The 24,971-nt window shown below is 44.1% G+C and overlaps 4 protein-coding genes across 22 annotated transcripts in view; 2 read left to right on the plus strand and 2 right to left on the minus strand.

The window, feature by feature from the left end:
* Positions 1-3,800, plus strand: part of LOC106494336 (GON-4-like protein) — a 29,413-nt gene extending 25,613 nt beyond the window's left edge. For all 7 annotated transcript variants that reach the window (XM_067313259.1, XM_067313261.1, XM_067313262.1 and 4 more), the window contains 3 exons: positions 187-982; positions 1,453-1,555; positions 2,904-3,800. In XM_067313259.1, coding sequence (XP_067169360.1) covers positions 187-982; positions 1,453-1,555; positions 2,904-3,053 — 1,049 coding nt within the window. In that variant the 3' untranslated portion in view covers positions 3,054-3,800. The remainder of the gene's footprint in view (positions 1-186; positions 983-1,452; positions 1,556-2,903) is intronic.
* MSTO1 (misato mitochondrial distribution and morphology regulator 1) lies at positions 3,709-7,847 on the minus strand. 5 transcript variants are annotated; one of them, XM_067313264.1, is made up of 14 exons: positions 7,614-7,688; positions 7,437-7,536; positions 7,308-7,374; positions 7,179-7,236; positions 6,929-6,977; positions 6,451-6,589; positions 6,204-6,321; positions 5,981-6,115; positions 5,716-5,868; positions 5,273-5,404; positions 4,892-5,076; positions 4,513-4,614; positions 4,291-4,409; positions 3,709-4,029 (listed from the first exon to the last, which is right to left on the minus strand). In XM_067313264.1, the coding sequence occupies exons 1-14, from the start codon at positions 7,686-7,688 to the stop codon at positions 3,791-3,793; spliced, it is 1,671 nt and encodes a 556-aa protein (XP_067169365.1). In that variant the 3' UTR covers positions 3,709-3,790. The 5 variants fall into 5 exon arrangements, with proteins under 5 accessions (XP_067169365.1, XP_067169364.1, XP_067169367.1 ...); XM_067313263.1 differs by having other exon boundaries at positions 7,308-7,536; positions 7,614-7,796; XM_067313266.1 differs by lacking the exon at positions 7,437-7,536 and having other exon boundaries at positions 7,614-7,790.
* Positions 7,848-7,902: 55 nt separating this feature from the next.
* Positions 7,903-22,896, minus strand: DAP3 (death associated protein 3). 2 transcript variants are annotated; one of them, XM_067313269.1, is made up of 14 exons: positions 22,812-22,896; positions 21,294-21,374; positions 20,569-20,616; positions 16,965-17,087; positions 13,821-13,922; positions 12,506-12,614; positions 11,939-12,031; positions 11,351-11,481; positions 10,865-10,945; positions 10,306-10,464; positions 9,855-9,914; positions 8,801-8,890; positions 8,172-8,289; positions 7,903-8,014 (listed from the first exon to the last, which is right to left on the minus strand). In XM_067313269.1, exons 3-14 carry the CDS (start codon positions 20,608-20,610, stop codon positions 7,929-7,931), a joined length of 1,194 nt encoding a protein of 397 aa, XP_067169370.1. In that variant the 5' UTR covers positions 20,611-20,616; positions 21,294-21,374; positions 22,812-22,896; the 3' UTR covers positions 7,903-7,928. The 2 variants fall into 2 exon arrangements, with proteins under 2 accessions (XP_067169370.1, XP_067169371.1); XM_067313270.1 differs by lacking the exon at positions 21,294-21,374 and having other exon boundaries at positions 22,812-22,860.
* The window catches only part of ASH1L (ASH1 like histone lysine methyltransferase), a 65,328-nt gene continuing 57,457 nt past the window's right edge, over positions 17,101-24,971 (plus strand). For 2 of the 8 annotated variants that reach the window (XM_067313250.1, XM_067313247.1), the window contains exons 1-2: positions 23,120-23,255; positions 23,943-24,086. The gene's annotated coding sequence lies outside the window, so the exon portion shown is untranslated. Of the gene's footprint in view, positions 17,817-18,118; positions 19,546-21,033; positions 21,144-23,119; positions 23,256-23,942; positions 24,087-24,971 lie in introns of those variants that run through there. The other 6 variants (XM_067313254.1, XM_067313255.1, XM_067313253.1 and 3 more) reach the window with 5 other exon arrangements.

The following is a 24,971-nucleotide window of genomic DNA, read 5'->3' on the forward strand; positions in this document are numbered from 1 at the left end:
TGCAAAATGCCTTCTTTGAAGTACATGATGGGTAAATTGCAGCTAGAATTACAATACTGCTCCCAGACTGTGTTCTGATGTACAGCATTATGTCCTAGACTGCAAAAACCTCTTAAAATAAAAATAAAACTTCAAGAAGCTTTCCTTACTCACAGCTAGTCTAAACTTGTTTGGGTTTCTTATCAGGATCTCACCTAGAAGGAAAGATTGTCTCCTGCAGATATGCATCTTCTGAAAAAGCTGCATTGCCTGATAACCGAGTTCAAGAAGGAGGTGCCAGTGCTGTTGCGAATACTGCAAAGGATAGTCGTTCTTGCATTGCTGGCCCTGGATGGACAGATCTACAAAAAGCTACTCTAAAACTACCTCAAGAAACCAAAGACAGCTCTTGCACTGTAGGAAGTGACAGTGAGGGACTAAACCAGCAACATCAAGGAAATGCAAATACTTCCCTTGGGCTGGGTGGAGATCTGGTGTCTTCTCATTCTGCTACAGTAAAAGGTTTAACAGGACCTAGCTCGTCTTCTGGAAATAGTTTATATCGGACTGAAGGGCTTCATTCCAGTTCATCAGATGAGCTTGCTATCTTTGGTCACACTTCAAAATTAGGCATGAGAGAATGTGAGAGATCACCTTTGCCTTTGGAAGGAAACTCTGAAGCAAAGCAGAGTTGGATTACACCAGGTAGAAAACCGACACCGGGTAAGAGCTGCTGCTCACAGTCCCCTGATAATCACAGCATCCTTTTGGAAGCAGATGGTATGGGCTGCACTGGAGGTTCTCCTGAGAGCAGATTAAAGTCAAATACAAATGACTGCTTCCAGGTACATCAGCATTCTGAGGAGCTAGAATACGGAGTGCTTGGTGCCTCCTTGGGGCAGAGGGAAGAGGAGCAGCAACAGCAGCGAGTCACAGAAGCAACAGTTTGTGCTAAGAACAGCAAAGTCAGCTCTACTGGGGAGAAGGTTGTCCTCTGGACCAGGTATGCGTACCTCCGCTGCATCTTACCTCCTTAGTGCATTATTTGGCTTTGTCTTTGGTAATAAAGAGTATCCTTTATTTTCATCTTGTTTCTCATTTTCTGATGTCTTCTGCCCCTTACCTTCCTTGTTTAGAGGAAACAAGGCAAGAATATTCAAAGTCCATCATAGCTGCCATCTTGTTCTTTGAGGAAACACTGTACTGCTTGTGGCAGTATAATTGTTGTAATGCTTCTGGCTGGGGAGGAAACACATTTTTCTTTTCTATAAAAAGGTTTAAAAAGGAAAAAAGAAGAAAAGAGAAAAAAGCAGGCTAACTGCAGTTCTGCTTAGAGCTACCTGTTTAGGAGTAGTAGAAGAGGAACAAGCCAGCTGGGCTTGTTCTGTGATAGTTACCTTTTCTCTGACACAGACCTGTCAGGCTGGTGGTGGTTTTTCTCTGGTGCTTTAATAACCATTGTATTGCTTGCAGGGAGGCTGACAGAGTCATTCTCACTACCTGTCAGGAGAAAGGAGCCCATCTGGAAACCTTCCATGCCATCTCACAGAAACTGGGCAACAAAACTGCTAGTGAGGTAAGGGGCTGGTGTGGAAAAACCTGCATCTACTAAAGTGAATAGGGGGAAAAGGGTGGAAATGAAGGCGTTGTGGAGATTTGCTACCATATTCTCTCTCAGAAACTTGTCATGTCTAATCCTCACAGAAGCTATTTGTTCTTGTAGCTTCCACAGCATCCTATGGCAGGGAGTTTGAAAATCTCAGTGCATAAGGAAAAATGATTGGGGTTTGGGTATGGCATTTTTCTTCCCTTCTTCCAGTTTACTACCTAATAACAATCGGACTTGAATTATCTGCACAAGAGCTAATCACTTCCCATTCATGAATTTTATCCTTCTTATCCAGTCAAGGACTAGTTTATATTTGTTCAGATGCTGTACAATATCCATTCTCTTCCCCCCCTCCCCCATTCTGTTTTAAATTTTTTAGTTGGGTAACCAACACTATAGACCAAGGATGCTTCATCTTTTCTGTTCTCCTCTCCTAAGAGTATGTAATTGTATCTATCTTTCTAGTACATTTTGACAAGATGACATTATCTGACTCGTTCTACAGCGTGTGACGTTATTCTTTCATTATTCCTGTATCATTCATAATTTGTTAGCAATAGCTTCTCTTAATTTCCCTTCTAAGTGTCTAGAAGCCTGTAACATTGCTGTCTTCGTGGCCATTTTAGTTAATCCAATTTCAATGTCAGTTACTAGCATTCCATCTGCTTGATTTTTGTTGCTTGTTGCTGTCTCATTTAACTGGAATTGTTTCCTTATTTCCTGACTGATCTTTAGCAACTTTTTCCCCCCTGAGTGTGTAGGCTTTGTTGCATTAAGTGCTTTTTTTGCACTTTGTTGCATTAAGTGCATTAATTGCCTGTGCCAGTCAGCTTTTCCCATGCATGACAATTTTGTTTGGAAAATTATGTGTACTTTCTCTACAAGGCTAACAACCTGATTTGTTCTGGTGGAGCCAAAAAAATAAAACTGCCTTGTTCCTTTTTCTGGCATTACTGTTGATAGTCTAGCCTTGTATTTGGTACCAGAATTGTTTCAGTGACTGCTGCTTGGGTCTTCAGCCTTCTATTCCTATACAGGAAAGCCATCAGGATTTGTCTCTTAACCTTCTCCACATCATTGTCTAGATGTCTTTCAGAACTGCCAGTCTTTGCCAGCAAGTCGGTAGAATATGCCTGCTCTTCCAAAGAGAACAAAACGAAACAGTGACTCTTGCATTTCTCTTTCCCCTTATGATTGAAGCTTACAAAAATCATTGTGCTTTTACATTAAAAAAAACTGTACTTCATACTGTGAAAATTCCCTTTCACACCACCTTTTAGGACACTAGTCATTTCAGATTTTCTCTGTTCTTCAGGTATCCCACAGGTTCAGAGAACTGATGAAGCTGTTTCATACATCTTGTGATGGAAGCTCTGAAGATGAGGAAGATGCAACTAGTACGAGTAACACAGACCAGTTGTCAGATAAAGATCTCCTCCTTTCTGAGGAAGAACCAGATGACTAAGATTTTTCTGGCCTAATAAGCTGCTGACTACATCAGAAGGAGAGCTGTTTGTCAGTTTGCTGCTAGACAGGTGCTGTGGTTAAAGGAAAGATATTTGCACAGGTACTTAATACAGTACCTTTTTTGGTTCACTTTCCTGATACACTTGTGACAAGCTACAGTTCTAAATCCGTACTGAACTAAAGAAATGAAGAAAGTTGTGAGGATTAACGTGCTTTAGAACCTATACGGATAATTTTAAAAATTAAATTACAGAAGTGATACTTGGGGACATTGACCTCAGTCCATGGTAAAGAGCTTGACCAAGCAGCCTTGTGCAGCGCATGCAATAGAGAACATGTAAATATTGTATAATAAGATGTCTGTTTCCATGTGGAGCAAATACCTGAGGTTTTTTTTGTAAATTTCTCCCTTGTGTTGATTGTGTGTGGGAAAGTTACAACCTGAAACCTCTATTTATTGTGCAGTCTTCTTCTAGCACTGTAAAGCAAGTTCAGTTTGTTGCAAAGTAAAAAAAGCACTAGTACAGAGACAAACTTGAAGATCTTTAAGGAGAAGCTTTCCTCCTTTATAACAAAGCTACAAGTAGCTGGACAACTTGAGCCAGTCTTTTTAGTAGGATTTTGTTGAAATGAAAGAGTAGCAGCAGTTGGGCCAATCTTTAAAACCATTCCCTTTATTTCAAAAGCGATCTTAAAAACCTTACTCCTTCCACTATCTCCAGTAATAAAGATAAGTTAGTCTGAATCTGTTTCATCTTCAGATTCATCTGCTTCAAAATTTGTTTTATAACACTGTGCTAGAGTTCTTAGTTCATGTAGGGCCTCCTGAAAGTCATCCTGTTCAACTCCTGTGGAGAAGAAGCTAGCCCATCGCCGTGTATCCAGCTTCTGCAGATCCTTGTATAAACTGTACAACACTGTGTGCAGAACAGGTGAGGACTGCAGTGCAGTTACTACAGGAATGCTTTCAACAGCTGCAGGGAAAAACATCTTTGTTGAAATATAAAAAAATCAAAACTTGTTTCCCTACTCTACTTTACAATCCTCTTTTCTTGATAAGCAGCGGCTTCACTATAACTCAGTGTAGCAGAAAAGTTGCTGGACACTAATCTCTTTTGCCCCATTAATTCACACTTTTTTTTTTTAATAAAAAAAAATCTCCTTTACCTGTTAGACCCTCCTGCCCCACTTAATGGTTTTCTTTTGCAAAGTTATGTTTAAGAGGCACACATTACCTGTTGAGGAATAACTGAGAGGTCTGTCCAAAAGGAAGCCTTGTTTGGTGAGAAGAGAGGAAAAAAACTGGGGATACGGAGGTACGGTATGACATGGCTGCTCAAGCACGTGAGATGTGCTGTAAAGAAATTGAATAAAGTTATCTAAAACTCACTATATCTTCTGTACCTTCCAGGGAGTGTTCCCTTTTCTAAAGTTGCAAAAAAGAGATTGTTACCAACCTGAATGCCCCAGGAGACAAAGTATGTAAGTAATGCTGCAGAATCTGCTCCACTGTCTCACAAGCATGGAGTGCAGAAGCGGGCTGTTTTCCTGGACAGTTGCTACAAAGAGAACCATGAATTGGATGAGAAGGAAGAGGGGGCTTAAATGAAGATTTAAATGAAGATAGTGGTAACTCAGCTGTTTGGTAGCTGTTTTGCTATAAAACCAGAAGCATGTAAGATCACTAGTTTTATTTATTTATTTATTTAAAAACACTCAACTGACAGTCTTTAATACAAGGATAATGCCTGGACTTCAAAGAATGATTCTTGTAAGAAATCATTACTGTCAGGAACAGAACTCTGAAGGGAAAAGTATAGTTCAAATGCTGATTACCTGTTATGACTTTCTTTGCAAATTCCTCTTAGCACAACAGACTGAGCAAAACAGCGGCTGACCTTTTGCTCTCTGTATGAAGACAGAAATTTCCAGGGCATGTCCTGCTGGTGGGCGCATAAAGTGTCTAGGAGCGAGTGGCCATGTATGACAGGAAAGGGTACAGCAGCCAATGCAGCCACAACCTAAGAGTCAGAGAGGGGCTGACAATCATGGTCCATAATACACCCCTCACTCTCATGACACAGTCCTCTGTCTTATAAAGATGACACTGATAGTGCTAGATGTGTGTGAAGTAGAATTATAACACAAACGCTTCCTTACAGCAGCAGTTTAGGTAGGGTAGAAAGGATTAGAAGTTGCTATTCTCTACGCCCTCACCTTTCGCCCGGAGAAGTTAAGCGTTTCAGCAAGGTGCATCATAGAGCACTGTGAGGTAGAGAGTCGATAAGGAACAGTAAGAGTATCAAGTACTGTTGCTAGGATTGCACTGCTGTGGTAGTTAAGTGATGCCTACAGAGGAGACAAGTGAAAATGTTACAGAGCAAAAGTTAAATTCATCTGTTCCTTAAATTATTTTTCATCTGCATTATTTAACTTAGATATGACCTATATAAAAACACAACTTACAGTATGCTTAACAATTATTTCAGGTTTTGGATGACTAAGAAAAGAACAAGCCTGATGTCAGTTGGTTCAGATTCATTAAACAGGTATTCCTATCTGCAGAGAATGCTTTTAGAGAGTGGTAAATCTCAAAAACAAAAAGATGAAAACCACTAAAGTATATGTTGCTTCTAGATATACTGGTATATACTACATACATCATAGTTTATATAGGGAAATGTAATGGGAGGTTCTGGCTTGATTCCTAGACTCCCACTGAGTGACAATGGGCAAAATAGTGAGCTCTGAGTGGAGAGATGGACGATTCCTAGGGCTGTGTTCATCAGTCTGTAAAAATCCTTTTCAGACTCCTGAGAGAAAAAAAAATCCAACTATTAAAATCTTAAAGATGAAAACAAGAACCAGTCTAGCTTAGAAGAGGCAGAAAAGTTTTGTGTTCTTGTTTTTCCACTGTTTACTTACTGCCATTTTATGAATGACTGGAGTCAACCCCCAGGTCAGGATTCCCTTTCCAGAATATTCATCATGGAGCAGTTCTGTCACCTTCGCACCAACTCCAGAAAATCCATTGTGTAGGTCACATAGGACTTGAAATCCCTGCATAAAGTGATGGACAGCATCTGAATTTCTCCTTAGTCTAAAACAGCAAGTTTCTTGGAAGAAAAGATAACATCAGCTGTCAAACCTGCAAATAATCACACTCTTCCACAAAGAAGTGCAACCGATCTTCCAACTCCTCTAGACATACAGGATCCTGCAGCAGACTTTCACCTTGTCCAAAGGCTTCTAGACGACCACACTCCCTAATGAAACGGAAAAAGCTATTATTCTATCAACTTTTTTTTTTTTTTAAGGCAAAGCTAAGATCCTATTTTGGATGACAGCTTTTGAACCAAATGCGTACTGACCATTAGCCACCTGTGCAGACCTACCCATCATGGTTGTACTGCTTTATCACAAAGATGCTCTTGGGATGCAAGTGCACATTGAGGTAATCGGGCCACACCTGCATGCTGCCACCTGTGTAAACTTCCTGGTAAACAGTCAGCCGTGAAAGGAGAGGAGATGCATCTGGAAAGATACCATTATCACAAAGCAGGGTCTCTTCAACACTGAACATCCTCTTGAATAAAAATAATAAAAAAAAACCTTCCCAGAGAGTTGTCTGATACAGCTTCCTAACCCATTTGCTATTCTTTTACCTGCTTTTCTTCTAGCAAAGTTATCTTATCCCATCATTTTCCTCTTATGCCCTGATACTTGTTCACAGATGAATTGTCTGGCATCAAGCTGCTGTCAGGGGGCAGCTCTACTTTTCTGAATTTTTCAATCCTCAGCGAGCAAACCAAACCCATCGAGCTAGTCGGTACAAACTGGACAAAACAAGGAATGCCCAGGAAACGCACGCACCTCTCACAGCAGCACTGGAGCTGCCCTCTCTCTCCGAGGAAGTGTCTCCCTAAAGCAAAGGAAGAGTCCCAGGGGTGCTGGTTACGCGACGCTTTGCCTATTCTTCTAACAGGTCACGCTCACAGAGAGGAGAAAAGTTACAGCAGGCGTCAGGTGCACGGGAACAGCGGCCCCCGGCCGCTGTGCACGAGCACGGGCAGCACGAGCTCTCGAGCTCTGCCTGGGCCCCCGCCGGCCGCGCCGCGCTCACCCGCTGTCGCCCGGCGTCCCGCGCCGCGCCGGCCTCGTAAGTGGCCACGTCCCCGCGCCTGCAACACAAAGGGGCGGCGGCTGCCAGCGGCCCCGGGGCGCCGCCGCCGCCGCCCGCGCCGCCACTCACCAGGCCGCCGCCGCCGCCTCGGGGCCCGCGCCGCGTCGCCCACTGGGCCTCAGGGCGCCTAGGCCGCCTGCAAGAGAGCGTGTCAGCAGCCGCCGCCGCCGCCCGCCCGCCGCCGCCGCCGCCCGGTACCTTTGAGCTCCAGCGCGACGAGGCGCGGCGCGGGGGGCTCCCGCCCGGCCGCCTCCCGCAGCAGCACGGCGGCACGCAGCTCGGCGGCCTCGGCGGCGTCCTGCGGGCACGGAGCGCGTCAGCCCGCGCAGCGCGGCCCCGGCCCCGGCCCCGGCCCCCGCCGCCGCCGCCGCCCACCTGCAGCCCCCACCAGTGGGCGCCCACGCAGCCCGCGTAGTGCCCCAGCTGCAGCGTCACCGCCGCCCGCGCCATGCCGCCACCGCCGCTGCGCCGGCACCCAGTGCGCATGCGCCCCTGGGCCACCACCGCGCCAGCACCCAGCGCGCATGCGCCCCTGTGCCGCCGCCGCGACGGCACCCGGAGGGCATGCGCCCCCACCTTCCCCCGCCCCATTGCCTACAAAACCGGAAGCTCGTCAGCAGGCGCAGGTCGCGTAGCGTGGCGTCACCCCCAAGAGACGGACACGAAGCCCCGCTCCAGGCCTTTATTGCGTCACAGGGGCCCCGCGAGGCGCTGCAGCTGCCGCGGGTTGGCGCCGCTGAGGAACCGCAGCTCGTCCCGGCCCTCCGCCGTGCGCGCTGCAAGAGAGACGGTGCGTGGGGGCCGGCCCCGGGTGGGCGGGCCCCGGCCCCCGACCCCGGGGCTCCCCTCGGGGCCTGCCCCAAGGATCCCCCCCACCCCCCTTCCGACCGCTCTTCGTAGCTGTTCCGCGACGGGCTTGGTTAAAGAACCGACCTTTCTCGTGCTGAAGCCACTTGCGATCGAGGTAGTAGTGGTAACAGCTCTCAAACTCCTGCGGGCTATAGTTTGAAACTCGGATAGGAATGAAAGGGTCCAAAGCCTCAAAACCTTCCTGGAAAGGAAAGAGAAGCTGTCAGACGTGTGGGAGAACGGCTGGGCAATGACCAGCAGCACGGGGTGATTGTGTTTTCCTGACTGCTGGAGTTGTGTGGGGAGAGGCACTGCTCAGCTGTGAGCAAGCCCAAGCAAAATTAATTGAAAGGAGGGTAAGAATGTATATGACTCCAAGGGGGATTAAAGCAAAATCTGCAAGCATGGAGATACAAAACAGGAAAACTGGGGTAGGGAAGAGCTACACCAACAAAATGAGCAGGGTTGTGGCTTGCTCCCCAGCTGGTCCACCTGTATTTGTTCATGTACGACAGCAAATTGCCTCTGAGGCCATGCTGCAGGGGCCTGGGAAGGGATGATGAGAAGCTTGGGGGATGTAGGGGGGTCAAGAAAACTGAGTGATAAAAAAACTGAGAAAACTAAAAACCATCTGCTGGGAATGCAATTCACAAACTAGGATTTTTATTTCTGTTCCCCAGTGGGGAGGGGGAAGAGAAGAGGACACAACTCACCTTTCCTAGTAACTCATGGGGCAAATATGCAGAACTCGGTTTGAAGAGAGAGCCTGTTTGGCTAAGGGTTGTCACAATAGCACCTCCATTCTAAAACAAATGGATTAGAAAGCATTTTAGCTGCAAACATATTATTAGTGAAACAGTTAAGGATTCTGAACATGTGAGGCATTCTTTTCCTTCATCTTAGAGTTACTTCAGTTCCAGTTTCCCCAGGCAGTTTCTGGAATGATGTAAAAATCACTGCTTTTAGAATTGCCTGCTCTGAGTCATGAAGAAAAAGAAAGGAGGAGCACTGGCTATTAGTAACAGCTTCCTCCTCCGCCGGAGATAGCACTCTCAAATTCTGTATCAGGGACTATCAATATAATGCTTGTAAGTATTTCAGCGCTGAGTACTCCAAGTGTGTAAATTCAGCACAGGAAAAACAGTTGGTGTTTCCAATGCTGGCATTAAATGTGTCATTCTTGCCTATAAATGGCTTTCAATTGAAGCATCTAAAATACTTTAAAAATGACTTTTTCTATATACTTTTTAATCTGAAGGCTACACCTGCAAGAGACATTGCATGTGAGGGACTGAAAAATAAGCAGAAGGAATTAAGCTCCTGTGGTAGAGTTCAACAGTGTATAGAAACTGAAAGTTCTCATTAGTTCAAAAAAACTCATAAAACAAAATGTTGCTAAGGACTTTGCCTCTAGCTCAGGAAGTCCAAGTCATAAACTGGAGTTTGGGAGAATATGCAAGAAAAGCATCATTATATATTCAGCCTGTTCTTAGACTCTTCCATATGCATCTGCTGTCAGCTGATGTCAGAAACACAGACAAGATCCCAGCCCCAGAACAGCTGCATTTATCTTCATACTCTTCTTAGTTGAAGAAAACAGTGTAATATTAGGCTTGCAGCTTTACACTTTCTCTCCTTTAAATGAGAAATACCTCTCAGGTGTGTGAATATCCAGTGACACACTTAGTAGGACTGCACTGCTTTGATATCAGCATTTAGCTCTAAATGCTGAAAATGAGTCACCTGAAGGTACAGACTGGAACTCACCCAATCATTCATCACCATCTTCCTCAGATTGTACACAAGCGTCAGTTCCTCCGGAGAAACCTGATGAAAATGGTTTGGTATGACTCTCTTGCCATCAGTTTCCACCTGAGATATATATGACCCTCTTCCTCCACTTTAAATTACATTGAAAATATCTTTTCTATGCATCATTTAGGTACTTTGCCTTTGCTTAACACATTTAGCCACAGTAATATTATACAGTGAAATACTTAAATATTTCCTAGCATAACAAGATGTGTATCTACTTTTTCCCTTTGAGAGAATTTTCTTCAGTAAAAATTGTATAAAGCACAATATGAATTTTACAGAACTCTCCAAACTCTGAGTCTTTCAAACACTTTCATCCTTGAAACACTCAAAAAACTCAAAACAAAACACTCCCCCTTCCATTAGGTATGCAGAAACATCATCAGAGCAGATAATTTCTTACAGGGCTTTTGTCTTCCTTCTTTAATGTAGTCTTTCCCCAGAGTGCGTTGACTCCATCCACTGCCACCAGAAGTCTAAATGAACCAAGATGACATTGCTGCTTTATCTCTTTCAGCACCACCCCTACAGCATCGCTGGCGTTTCTCACTCGAGCTAAACCCTTTAAGTAGAAGAAGACATATAACTCAGTGTTGTCATTGTTGATATGCTACTACAGGAATCTTGGGGGACTGTCTGCCCTTTGTAGGGGGAATGAAGATAAGATTGTCAAGAGTCCATCCTTTCCTCTCAAAGGAGCAACCTGATCTAATGTACAGAGCATCAAGAGGTAGGAGCTTTCAGGTTCTAATTTTTGCTTCTACCCACGTTCTCTGTGCAACTCCCTTTACAGATCACGTGGTCATCTTCAATCAGGTAGTTTTTTGTAGCTACCTTCTTGATAGGGAAATGCCTTCCATTTCCTAGGACTATATTTGTAAGAACTTTAGAAGCAATATTCTTCATTTGCAATGACTGAATCATCTAATAAGACAAAGCCAGGAGCACTTGCTATTTCTTACCTGCTCCACCACTTCACCCAATGGTCTGCCCTCCTCAGTACTTTCTCGTTTGCCCCACACATATTTTTGTTGTGTTTTTATCTGCGGTAAGAGAGGGTAAGAGAACTATGATTAAATCAGGAACTAATTAGCACATAGGCAGCTTGGCAAACTTGGATGGCAAGATTCCCTATTCTTTTCCAGTGATAAAGACTAGTGCAGAATCTTGGCACACTATTCCTCGCCAATAAGCACCCCCGGGGGGGGGGGATGTATCTAAAGTATTTCATTTTCTACAAAAAGTGCATTACAGTAAAGTGTAGAGTTTGTGTGCAGTATGAGTGCATGCATTAATACAACATGAAGCATTTCTTAAAAATGAGCAAATCTAGAATTCATATAGAGATGCCTGGCAACAGGAACCACATCCACATGCAGTTCCTGAAAAATGATCTTACGGGTTCTTCTTAGTTACTAACCCAGACAGCTTGAACGGGCTCTACAAACCTCTTTTAAGAAGCGCTCATTTGCGGTTTTGAAGTTCTTGAGCCAGAAGGATGCTTGCAAAGGCTGATCGAGCCGTTCTTTGTTATAGGATGACTGCATAAGTTCCCTGCAGTTTTTCACCCAAAGATGAGCTGTAAGTAAAAGAAAACAATCACTTTGTTTAGTAAAAGTAATTTTATGAGTTGGATGGCGGGGGGGAGAGGTCTTTTCAGGTGTATTCTTTTTCTGCTATATTGGTAAGTAAAGTCTGCCATCCTTAATGGGCAAGACTCTCCCTTGAGAACACAACTGCAAAACAAATGCTCACGCAGGAGGTCACACAGACCCACACATAGCAAGTTTCCTGCTGTACTAGTTAATGGCAGAACAAAAGACTGACTACCAGCATGTGAGTGCAGAAGAAAATAATCATAGTTATGTTCTACTTTATTTGGGGGGTTTTGTGCTTCATAAGCATTCTCCATTATGGAAAAACAAAGAAAATTTGCTGTGGTCTACCCTACATCTTTCTCTTGAAGCAGCATCTTCTGGATTAGTTATAGGCATGTGTATTTGTTGTAGTTACACAGATAGCATCAGTGTTCTTACCATCTGGGATGTGCAGCACCAGCCAGCCTTGCCTTGCACAGTAGTGAACCACATGACACAGAGTCATAGTTTTCCCTGTTCCTTTCTCACCATCTTCAACACAGACTGTCAAGGAAAGTCTCCAAAAAAACACCGCAGACGGCAGCATTACTTGACTGCCATTCTTTCACAAGAGCATAAAGGAAATACAAACGTGGTAAAAACACAAATGGCATTCCATCATGTGTTTTTTTTTGTTTGTTTGTTTTTTAAATCAGCAGCCTGAGGATGCCTTCTCCCACATTCAACTGCATCAGAGCTGTTAATCCCCATTCCCTCAGTTGTGCTGATGCTACTGTTTGTGGAACTGTGCCATAACCCAGGTCGCAAATCTGGCTTAAAATAGAAGCATACAGCTTCAGGAGCTTCCGACACTAGCTTGGCTGCTGAGAGACACGCACAGTAGAACTGCCCCCTGGAAGACTAAGCCACAATGCTCAGCATAGGTTCAGCATCATGTTCATCTTTGTAAACTCAGCTGCTTGTATTTAACTTGCATTCTACAGTCAAGTAAGTGATAAAAGATACAGATAACATATCTGATTGCTGGGTGGGCAAAGCTGGAGCTTTTCAGGTAAGCGAAGAGTTCCAGAGCTGGTTTTCGCACCATCAGGCAAGCTTCGTTGAAGGTCCTAATCTGAGAAAAGGAACAGAATATGAACAAGAAGCCCTGGGCCAGCACACAAAAGCTGTTTCTAGCATGATTCTGTCTCTGACCGGTGCTATGAATGGCCTTTTTTTGGATGGCTCCAGCAGAGGGAATTTCTGCTTTGTGCCTTAGTCCATCTAGTTTTCCCATCATAAATTTTTCCCTTCTGCTCTACTCTATTAAGAACCACTTTCCAAGTAAGTAACCTACTATTATTTCTAATATATTATAAAGCCCCTTTTAAAGTCCCCTGTCAAACTAATACAGTAGTTCTAACCAGTCTGCACTCCAGTCTCTCATAATCTGCCAGATGAGAATAGAACAAACTTGTAAACAAGTAATTTTGCTAGAAATACAGCAATCTACACTAAGGTTCTTTTCTAATTTCAAGCCGAAAAATAATCAACTACATCCAAATATATATTTTATATATATATTATATATATAAATTGTGTGCATGTGTGTAAATAAGTCTGCCTTTCTCAGCACTCCCAAGCCTTGGATAAATAGTTGTACTTGTAATTCTTTGTCAAGCCTGCCGTCAAACAGCCAAGCACCTAAAATGCTAAAGAAACCACGTGTCGTCCTTCCACTTTATCTTTTTCCTGCTGTACAATCTTCTACCCTTGCAGCTGCCAAATGCGGCCTTCAACTTGAGGTAGAAACTCACTGTAATTCACAAGTTAAATTTAGCAAGAAGTTCTGCCATAACCATGATTCACAGATAAGAAATCTATTCCTAAACTGAAGCAGGCTGTCTGTTAACTGCTTATGAAGCCTGATCCAATCAAAGTGTGGTTTGTCTCACAGCAGAAACCAAGAAGCAAGATTTGTGTTGCTTATAAAAGCTTATTTCATGAGCCATCCTGTTTCATACAGAAATGTAACCATGGAAAATATTTCTGTTAATTCGTTATGTGCTCATAAGTTAAAGATGAAAATATTTGATGGCATGTTGCCTGAGGTGGAATGCTCTCCTCCTCCTGCCACTATTTTGGTCAGATTGACCCATGACTTTATGATGTAGTAAATATTGCTAAGGACCAGGAATAATCACATTCTTTTAGCCTTTCAACTGAAGAATCATCATGTGGCTCTCTCTGTTTCCAACAGGAAAGTATCATAGTTCCCTGATTGATCCAGTTCTTCCCACATACCAGTCCACCCCTACAGAACTGCTTTCACACAAAGTACCTGCTGCTGGAAGGGACTGGGAAGTCCATGTGGAAACACAGCTTTCACCTCCTGAAGCGGAATACTATAATGGCGACCCTCATGGTATTCTGCATGGTTGGCCTGGGAAGGTAAAATGCAAATTCTGTCAGATACCTTTTCTCTGAATACAGAAGATCTGTGAGAATGGGACAGAGAGGAAACACCCAGTCAGAGTGAGTATCTACTTACTGGGAGTCAGATGAACTAACATATTAAATCAAAATGGAAACTGATACTCTCAGAGGCTGTTACCAGACGTTTAGGAAGAGTCTAAAGAAAGCATCGCTTACCTGGCAATAATGAACAATAAAGGAACTGCTTGAGCATGAACCATTGTCTTTTATGGGCACTGGTGGCCCTATCCTTCATGAATTTATCTAATCCTTTTCTAGTCCACTTACACTTTTGGTCTCCACAATGTTGTATAGTAATGTGATCCCCACCTGAGTTATCTGCTGGATTAAAATGTGCTTTCTTTGTTTTAAGTCTGCTACGTGATAATTTAATTGGATATCTCCTGCTTGAATAAGGAATGTTTGTGAGAACTGGTGATTACATCCTCTTAACACCACTTGTAATGTGTGTGTCATTTTCCCCATGCGCACTGAAGAATGTCTATTTAGTCTCTCCTTATACATAGTTTACATAAACTGCTTTATGCCTATCGTGCTACTTTATACCTTTACACGTTTGTCTGTGTATTTCTAGGAATAGGATGACCAGAATTATCTGCAGTTTTCAGAAAGTATTAATATAAATTGTGGCAAAATTGTTTTCTGGTTTGTTCTCTGCTGTTCTCCTAGTAATCCCTAACATGCCATTTGCATTTTTAGCGAATGTTGGTTGCTTGAGAACTCACGATCTGTTTTCTGGGGCATAAGTTATTGTGACATAATAGTTAGTATTATTTCTCTAGCTGACATGCATTATTCTGCATTTATTGCTAGTGACTACTCTAGGTTCTCTGACTACTTGATCCATGAAAGCAGTCATTGTTGGTAGCTGCAAATTTAGTATTTGTTTCATGCCTTGTTATATTTCCTCAACTGGGGACAATCAAATTCTGCCTCCTCCCCCTGCCCCATTATTCTGTTTTCCTACCATGTAGTAGTTGCAAAGCACTTGCATAACCTTGGTCTAATTGTCAGTTTGTGTGTTAGTCTTTTGTAGTTAGAACAATATTCATATAGACTAGTCTTCACTACTTCCTATGTGACTTTTAGCAGTTTTTGTGCCACCAATTTTTCCCTTGGAATACAAAAGCCTTTCAGTTGCTATGCTTCTACAGAATGTAACATCCTGTATCGTGTGCTGTTCTGCACTGTTGGCTTTTCCACAGGTTTTAAGTCAAACTCCTTTATATTCTAGTGCATGTCAATCTCTTACTTCCATTTTGGTTCAGATGGCATTGGAATATAATCATGTCCTCGTTTTATTTTGCATAGTAGTGATCCCTGAAATAGTTTCATTTACAATTAAAAACAGAAGCAGTGATTATTTCTGCCAGCTTGACTTCCACTCTGAAAAGCCCATGGCAGCTACACACCTATACCATACCTCACTGAGGAAAGGCATTCACAGATCAGTGCCTCCTGGACTTTATGATTTACCTTGGTACAGCTGCAAGATTCCAGATACACACAGGTTTGCCAAATTATTTATAGGAAGAAACCATCTGGTAACCTCAGCAAACTGTTATATAAGCTACTTGAGTTACCAATCTGATATTTACTAGTGAGTAAATCTTAGCAACAGGAAAATTAAAAACTACTCATTAGATAAGTTAATAGCTTCTCTGCTATAAGGAGTTATTATTTGAAAATAGACTTCAGAAGAGAACTATTAAAGAAACCTAAAGTCCTGTTCCAACTACAGCTATGTGTAAACTCTGGGCTGCATTCCCTGGAGCTTTCCTGCACAGGCTTGACACAGACTAACAGCAGCTGTGTTTATGCATGGCACTGTTATCCATGGACTGGAACAGAAAAGCAGTACTCCAGAGACCATTTTTATTCTCAGTTTCACCACTCACCTGCTACATAACCTTGGGCAAATCCCTTCACTTGTCAGCTCCTACATCTGTAAAGTGGGTCAGTATCCTCATTTTAAGTCACTCTTGAGTTTTGCCAATGGAGAGGTATATAAAAGCCAAGTCTTATTAAAAATTTAGTTTTCATCTGGTCGTCTTAATCCATTTTTAATGGGGCTTTCCTGTGCACAAGTACTAGTGCAGTCAGAAGAAAGCTATCGGGTTAGCTGATGAAGTGAGCCAGCGGAGACTATCTGCTGTAATATGTGATCTGCAATACAGCATGTCCAAGGAACACTGATCTGATAAATTAATAAGCAAGTGCAGTTGTCGCCAAACATATCAGGCACGTGAAGTCAGAATGCCAAAGCCAGTTGCCTGGCAACATAAACTGTAGACCCAGGACAGTGGAGACAATTCTTGCCATCTGGACTCTTCTGTGCAATCTATAGAGACACTCCAGTCACGTGAGTAAGATCATCTGCATGCTGCTGTTTCCATAGATACCCCAGAGGAATCAGTACTGAAAGACTCCAATTACAGAGGCAGCAGAAAAGCACCTCAAAGGCTTATTCCTTTCATTTATTCCACTTCATTTTGTGCTTGAGACAGAGTATAAGGCTGGAATTATGATGCTGGAGAGCTGCACTGCATTGAGGTCATTGGGGGGGGGGGGTGTTTTTTATCCCCCTTCATAGCCAATTTAGGGAGGTTAGCCAGGGAAGAATAACTCTGGAGTTGAAATTAATAGTGTCTGATGACAAGCTAAGCCACATATGAGCTTCTACAGTGCACAGTCTAGTTCATCTATGCAACTATAGAGAAAGAATCAATATTTGTTCCCAGGAGCTTTCAGGCAGAGGACCAGCCCTGTCTTGTTTAAACCCGGGCAGGTGCACTGCACAGCCGTGGCCTATTTTCCTTTTGGCTGGGGATCATGATCTAGATGCCTATTATTAGGTCTATGTACTCCCTTCCCTTCTGTTTACTAGATACACACAATCCCAGTAAGCACTTCTGGCTCCAGCATGTCCGCAGACAGGCTGATGGAATTTAGGCATTTGTTGACAATAACAAACATGGCAGAAACTCACCGGGTCATTTTCACTGGTACGGAAAATTGCTCTTGATCCTTCTGCCAGGATTTGGACATCCTGGCTGACAATGGAACTTAACCAATCCTTGGCAGTAGCGTGGAGAGCATGTCCACGGTCCAACTAAAGAGGGGGAAAAAGAAAAAGGCAAACTGACAACAAACTTCTTAGCGATCAAAGATTACAGGTAAAAATTCAGATAGTAGTTTAAGTTTTGTACACCCACTGCATGCACGTTATGATTGGGTCAAGGTAGCATGCAATGCAAAGTAGAAGTCTCTGCAATTAGAATGTAAATTAATCATGAAAAAACATGTGCTTTATAACCACATTTCACATTTAGATACTTGCTTCTAAACCATTTCCATTCACTTAAGTTATCTACCACCACTAGAGATCCAAGCCCCGTACCTAAATGAGTTATCCCATTAAAGATTGCTTAAGAGCACAAGCACAGCCATTAAGGTCTTATTGCTGGGAAGTTCCCATAATGTTTCTGCCTACATTGATGAATAGTAGCTAGTACCTTGGAAATTCAAGCTGTCTAGTAATCCATAATCACCTCAATTATTGAGGGATTACTGCAGTGCTGCCCACTATTTGATATTTATAATTACACTCCCTGCATTGATTTTTCCTAACTGTGTCCTAGCATACAGACTCTTTCATTATAATACAGACATGGCTGAGAAACTGAAACAGCCAACTAAGCTGATTAATTTTTTTTTCTCCGCAGACAGCCTGCTGAAGCATGCCTCTAAAGCTTAGCCAAAATAGGCAAGAAAGTGAGCAGTAAAAGGACAAGCGTTTTATGCTGTGGTAAAAGAAAATATTAAAGCATGCATCTCAAAGGTGAGCTTGGGGATTCATTTGTCAATGAATAAGCAATTCATGTACTCCAAACAGGCTGTGACCAAACAAGCCAAATTGAAGGCTACCTTATGTATTACTGACTGGAACAGTTGCTGGCGCTGACTGTAAACAGAGCAAGCCGTTTCCTATTCCTATTCTCATGGATGAGAGTAGTCATAAACTAAAGTTTAGAGACAGGAACGGCTGTTTCAGTTCTACACTGCATGATGCAATTCTGCTATCATCTGGGATCTCCTCAGGGGTCACTCGAAAGCCACAAAGGCTTAGAAGAAAGCCTAGTGTCAGATTATCCTACATTCTGTATTAAATACAGAATGGACTCCTGAATCAGCGTTTTAGGCCTCACTGTTTATTTAAGGAAGGAATTAAACCCATTTATATTCCACACTATATACCTATATAATGAACTATAGTAGTGTAAATATGAAGATAACTAAACATTCATTTTTTGTCATATTTTAACAACCTCTTCCCTTGTTTCGACGGCGCTCTTTTCCTTCTAAAAGCCAAACAAACAATTAATATGGCTTATTTGGCTGTTTTTAATCTTAAATCCACAGAAGTGGCTTAATTTCTTGCTTAGAGCAAGGCACTAAGATGCTAATTTAATATGTGAATAACTAGAGGATGCAAGTATTGTCACCTATTCACCTAGAACATCTCAGCCTTAAGTAATTCCTACCCTAGTGTCTTAGTCCCTCCCATTTTCTTCCAACATTCCAGTCCCTCCTCCTCAAATCTTGAGTGAATGCTTCAGGGCTGTGAATTCTATTCACCTAAGAGAAAAGGCAAGCTTACTGCTCTACTGACATCCTTCGTCCAGACTAGCCCTCTCCCACATGTTTTACACCAAATGAAAAGCAAGCAAGGATGTGCCTATACAAAAATCCCTTATGCAGCTCAAAAATTTAGCAGAACAATACTGAGTCTGAGTAGTGTTACCAATTCCACTTTTTTCAAAGCAAAATCTCACAAGATTAGCAAAAGTTGGATTCTGTATGGTACAAAAGTCAATTCCTAGTAGAAAAAAGTAAGTAGGAAGAAGGAGAATGTAGTAGAAGACAGTACAGTAAGACAGGATGCAAGTGTGAAAGGGACTTTGTCGTGAAGTCCAGTTATCTGCTCTTCCAGCCAAGTAAACAGAATTCCTATTTTTCATCAATAAAACTGAGTTCATTAAATTATTATGTATTTTTCCTGGAAGGATACCATTTTAGCACATCACTTCTTTGAGCCTTAGCATGACGTGCCTTTCTCAAAATCATTATCTAGCCGCCTGGTGTTTAGGAACTTTTCCTTTGTGGACTTCAGCCTGCCGTGGGCTGTAGGAGCAGCTTCTAAGAACATGGAGACATGGAATTTTCCAAGTGGTACAGAATCAAGACAAGCTCCTGGAGTAACACCAAACTACAGTTACCCTGGATTTGAGAGATACAGACTTGCATTTTATGAATTAGTACATCTTCCTTTACAAAATTCATGTGTAAATGCATCTGTATTTTCAACAGGCTATAAGAATACTTTTGAGTGTCCTGGAACCACTGTTAATGCATTATATGTCTTGACTTTATAGAGTAACAACATGCTATTTGGTCCCTCATCCTGAACAGAAAAATAAGAAAAAAAAAAAGTGGCTTATTGCTGATCCTCTTGGCTTCACATGGAATGCTAGAACCATATACATACACCTTTCTGGTTGACTGTAGAGGTCTGTGTACTAAATCTTAACATGTATATAAGCTTTGTATGTTTTTATGTCATCTTTTAACACAGTTTATCCTAGTAGTGTAGAGTGGATTTTATAGTAAAAAACAGTATTTTTACTGCTGAAAGACAGTAGTGTAACTCAGATCCCTGAAATGGCAGCAAGCTATCACGTGGTACACAGAGATTCATCATAAAGCCATGTGCCATAAGGTGGAGCTGTTTCTACATGAATCCACATATCTGACTCTAGAAAGGACTGTTCATTTCATAAGGAGTTCCATGATAAACATGGTACTGCTCAACTAGACTCTTGCCTCTGGAAACGAGTAGTTATGCAGTCTTCCTCTTTAAAGGCTGCATAATCACTATGTACTAATGAAAAAGCATTTAAAAGACAACAGCAAACAAAACTCAAACTCTTTACCATTAGGAAATCATTCCAGATATGTAGCATTCACTCATTACACTGTATATAATAAGAAAGCTTTACTAATAATACAGTGCTGCTGTATTGTTGTGACAGAGCTAATATTACTACACCCACCTGAAGCACTAAGTCATCTTTGGCAAGATTATCTTCACACCAGCGAAACAGGCTTTGGGAAAGCCTGGTTCTTCTGTTCGGTATCAATGTAAAGGGCTTCTTCCAAGAGAGCAGTGCAGAGCAAGTAGATTCTCCATTTTCTGAGAAACACTTGCATTAAAGATGTATAATTTGAGGATTCTGGACATTTGAGAATGTTTAACTTCAGTCTTCTAACAGATGTCTTGTTCAAGCCAGTTGTCCAGGCTCACTCTTTCTCCTCTCAGTGGAGAGGATCGTAGAATGAGTAATACATACAAGTTGTATCCCTTTCCCTTGTCCATAAAGGCAGCTTTCACAGCTAGCTTATAGGAGGCATCTAGTTTTTCGATGACTAACATTAGATGAGAGGAATCTCACTTTTTACAGTTGTAAATTGTCATTCCAGGCCACTGGACAGCTGAGATATTGGAAGCAGCATCATGCCATTACAGAACTTACCTTAGGAGTATGGTAGACGAGTCCTTTTACACTTCTCAGCATTTTTTTCTGCAGGGACAGAAGTGGATTTGTGTTTGTTTTTTGTTAATATTATTTATCGTTGAATATAGCTCACACTAGAGGAGAATCATTCCTGCCCAAAGAGCTTAAAGTCTAGGCAGACAAATAACAACTAAGACAAACTATCAGAGCAGAATGGTCTGCAGCAGTACAGTTGACTGTTAGGAAACAGCATCAGTTGCCTAATAAAAAAAAGTCACTTTTTCTTTTTCCTTTGGAGAGACATTTACAAAAAGTATATTTGATAAGTAAAGATCTTTATTTCATCTCATGAGGAGGACACATTACTGGGGAGGGCATTTATCTTGACCTCAGCTATTAAAGACGTAAGAGCAAGGGTTACACAGTGATTGCTTTGAAGAAACTGGAATCACACAGAGACTCATGATGTTTCCTTGTTTTCAGCTTCATCTTGATCATGTGTTAGTATCTACTGCTCAGCTGTCTTTGATTATGACGGGGGAAAAAAATCAAAACGCTCAAGCAATTGCAATGCAAGAATTATGGCAAAAAATGTAAGTAGATTAGTTAAATCTGTCATCTGTGCTGGCATTCAAGGCCCTCATACCACTTTTCTATGAGAAAAATAATGACAATATCCAAAGATGTTTTAAAAATTCTTGGTTGTGATAAGTTACATAATATATTCAAAGCAAGATAATCACCTGGTAATTCCTTACAGGGAATAGCTGTCTTTATGGAAGCGGTTACTTCTGATCTTCCAGTGGCTAACTGCACTGTCAATGCTAAACAAGGCAAAGATGATTTAACTGGATAGAATCACATTTACAACGGTTACTGCATAGAGTGGGAAAATAACCCCACACTGAAGGATATTAGTTTTGCAAAGCCACTTTTCATTCTTACGTCTAACAATCAACGCACAATACATATTTGAAAAACAAGCTCCATTTTTCTACTTCAAGAATAAGTGATGATACCAGCCTGTGATTTTTTTTTTAAATCATTTTACTTAGCAGTGCTAGCATATACAACAGAAGAGATAAATTTTGTTTCTCATAGGAATATATCCAGTTTGTCTCAAGTCACATTTTTAATACTAAATAAAGTACAGATGTGAAAGCTGCTTTCTCAAACACAACTGGTAAAATTAAGGAGTTGCAAGAACCTAAAAGTTTCTGTTTATTTTGAGGACCCCTAAGGTTCTGACAGAGTTCTTGAATGACTAATACAAGCTGTAAGGGCTCTTCTCTAGGGTTTGTCTCTCCAAGAGAGAGGAACTTTAGCAGAAAAATAAATTATGACTGTGGCCACTTCACAAACTTGCACCTGGATCAAGGTAAAGAATTAGTCCAACTCAGCATGCTGTTCCATTATGGAAAAAGTAGGAAAGAATTTTTAGATTTGAGTCTAATTTGCTAGTAAGAACTATGGAAAGAACTCTGAAAGTTATATTTGCAGACATCATGAAGTAATCTTAAGCTGGTATCTCTCTAGATTGATCTAAAAACAAATTTCTGGTTGCTTTATATCTGTATTTTTACTACTGTCTTCAAGAGCATTTACCATAAGTGGTAGGATGCCAAATGCCAGAAACAAAGGAGTGGAAGGCAGAAGTAACTCTGAGATAACCACAGTGACTTCTCTTTGGACCATTGCAAGATCCACTACAAATCAGCATGCCTAATTCTCTTTTACTGACCTATTTCCCCATCCCTTCTCCCTGATTTTCCCTACCATGTACTTCCCACTATATTCCTTTTTTTTCTTGTACCTACTTAAGGCTGAGATAACAAAGAAACATAAAATATATTATTCAACCCGATCCAGATACGGGGGCCACTAGAGGAAACTGGAAATGCTAAAGTTCTGCTTGCTTGACGGTGGTTCCTAAAACCTTCTATGGGAAACGAAACGAAAACGGTCCCTCTCCCATCCCTGCGCCTCGCCTCCGCTGCCACCGGCGGTAGCAGTCTGCTCCGTCTCTCCCAGCGGCCTGGGCTCCCGGATCGCGCCCCCGTTACCGCCGCGCGGGCCCCACCTGGGTGCCACCGCTGCCCCAGGCCGCGCAGCGCCCGTGGGCCCCGCCGGGCCAGCGGCCACCGCGCGCGGCCGGCGGACAGGGCCGTGCGCGCCGCAGGCTCCACAGGGCGCCGGTGGCGTGGCGTGGCCCGGCCCGGCCCGGCCCGGCCCGGCCCGGCCCGGCCCGGCCCAACACTCACCGCGCACCACGATCCCACCCGCCGACGGGAGCCGCCACGCTCCAGAAGGCTGAGGACACCACCGCCCGCTACGGGTCCCAGCGAGGGACACACTGTGCGGGGCGGGGGCTGGACTAGCCCCGCCACACCCCCAAGGTTAAGACCGCCCCCCTCTCCGCAGTCGCCCCCCCCCCACAGGAACGGGTCACGGCGGGGGCGGGGCTAGCCCGGGAGGGGTGTGGCCGGTCAGGGGCGGGGCCCGGCGCGGGGGGGCGGGGCGCCGGGCGCTCGCTCGCGGTGAAGCAGGAGCCGCCGCCATTTTGGTTTCGCTGCCTCGGCTCCGAGCAGGGCCGAAGCGGCGGCGGGTCGGTCCGGCTCCCGCCCTGGCCCCGTCCGCGCGGGCGGCCGGGAGGATGCGGCGCGGAGGAGCCCGTCCTCGGCCCCGGCCGTGCTGTCGCTGACACGGTGAGGAGCGGGCGGGCGGGCGGGGACTGGGACCGCCTCAGGCCCGGAGGCCGGGGGGAGGGGAGCCTGGCCGGGGAGCCGTCGCGGGGGCCGCCCCGCCCCGCTCCGCTGCGCTCCAGCGCCGCGGGCCGCCGCGCCGCCCGGGCCCCACTCGCCAGCGCGGGGGTTCCCCGGCGGCGGGGCCCTGCCGGGCGGCGGCGAAACATCCCCGGCGGCGGGGAGCGGCGCGGGGATCCCGGCGGGCCCGTGCCCGGGGCGAGGCGGGGCGGGGGATCCCGGCGGGCCCGTGCCTGAGGCGGAGCGAGGGCTCGCTGACAGCCGGGCCGCGGCGGGAGGGGGCGGGGGCTCGCTGACAGCCGGGCCGCGGCGGGCAGGGCGGCGGGGGCTCCGCGGCGTCGGGAGGCGACAGGAGCCGGGCCCGGGGGGCGCCGGGGATCCGGCGCTGCGCCCCGCGGCGGCGGGAGGGGCGGGCTGACAGGACGGCCGTGCTCATGCGTTGTGCCGGGCCGCGGGGGGGGCGCGCTGTCACCTGACAGCTGGCCCCGCTGGCGCTGGAGGGGCCGGCAGGGCGCGGGCGCCGGGGGAGTCGCTGCTCGCCGGGGCTCCCGCGCGGCGTGTCAGGAAGTTTCCTGGTGACCGGGCCGCTGTGGAAGTCTCCGCATCTCTGAAACTTTCGTCTTTCCGTAGGGCAAAGGTGGTGGGAATACGGTGGCCCTTCCTTTATGCGAAAGGTGGTGGTGCAGGCGGAGTTGGCAGGGGGATGACGGTGTATAACTGGGAGTCTCTCTGGCAGCTTGATTATTTTACTTGCTGGGATATTGGCTCGTTGAGGTCAGTCACTCGTAGACTTTACTGTTTGCCTCCCCCGAAAATCATACTTCTGAAATTTTATCTTCTGTGGATTTTTCATTCCGTTTAATTTTGCAACCAGTAGTTTGGGTTTTGCTGGTTGAGCCCAACCTTTCTCAGCCTTTCCCCATCTCTCAGATCAGAAGTCAAAATGTGCTGCCGTCCTTTTTTTTTCTTGTTAGGTAATCTTCTGACTTTCTAACTTCTGGTTTTTGCCCTCGGTTTGCGGTTCCTTCACCCTGTTAATTGCTTAGCTGAAAACTAGAAACTACTTGGAATGTGGGTTTCCATCAGATAGCCTCAGGACATATATTCCTTCTCGTTGTAGTTGTATATTCTCAGGAACAAATAAGAAATCTGAGATAACAGGTTCTTAGGCTGGCTACCCAACATTATTGGGAGACCTTTTGGGAGCAGGGAATGAAGAGTGGATGTGCTGTTAAAAGAATCATCTGTGACAATATGATCATACATGAAAATGAAAACTAGGTATATTTAAAAGAATAGTGCACCTTTTCTGCATTGTTGCTTAATCTGATTTTCTTCTTCCTTGCATTAGTGTAGACTATACTTGCAAAAACAATGTTTTCCAAGAATTTGGGAGCTCATAGCTTTTTGGGTGAATCCTGGAAGACCTGTGTTTCAAGTGGTTATCCTTGAGACTTTCCCTGGTGCTTCTGCCTCTGTGTAAATGGGAAAGTCCCAGCAGCTGTTCGAATACATGGGTAGAGATGGTCTCTAAAATCATCTGTCTGCCTACTGGAATAGCTCAAGAAGCCTTCTTAATCGAAGATTACAACCTCAGTAGCTTTTCTAAACTGTATAAGATGGTTTATTTTCTGTAGTATTTCTTGGTTTTAAAGATAA

The sequence above is a fragment of the Apteryx mantelli genome, chromosome 31 (genome assembly GCF_036417845.1).
Source record: "Apteryx mantelli isolate bAptMan1 chromosome 31, bAptMan1.hap1, whole genome shotgun sequence".
In the NCBI taxonomy this organism is placed as follows: Eukaryota; Metazoa; Chordata; class Aves; order Apterygiformes; family Apterygidae; genus Apteryx; species Apteryx mantelli.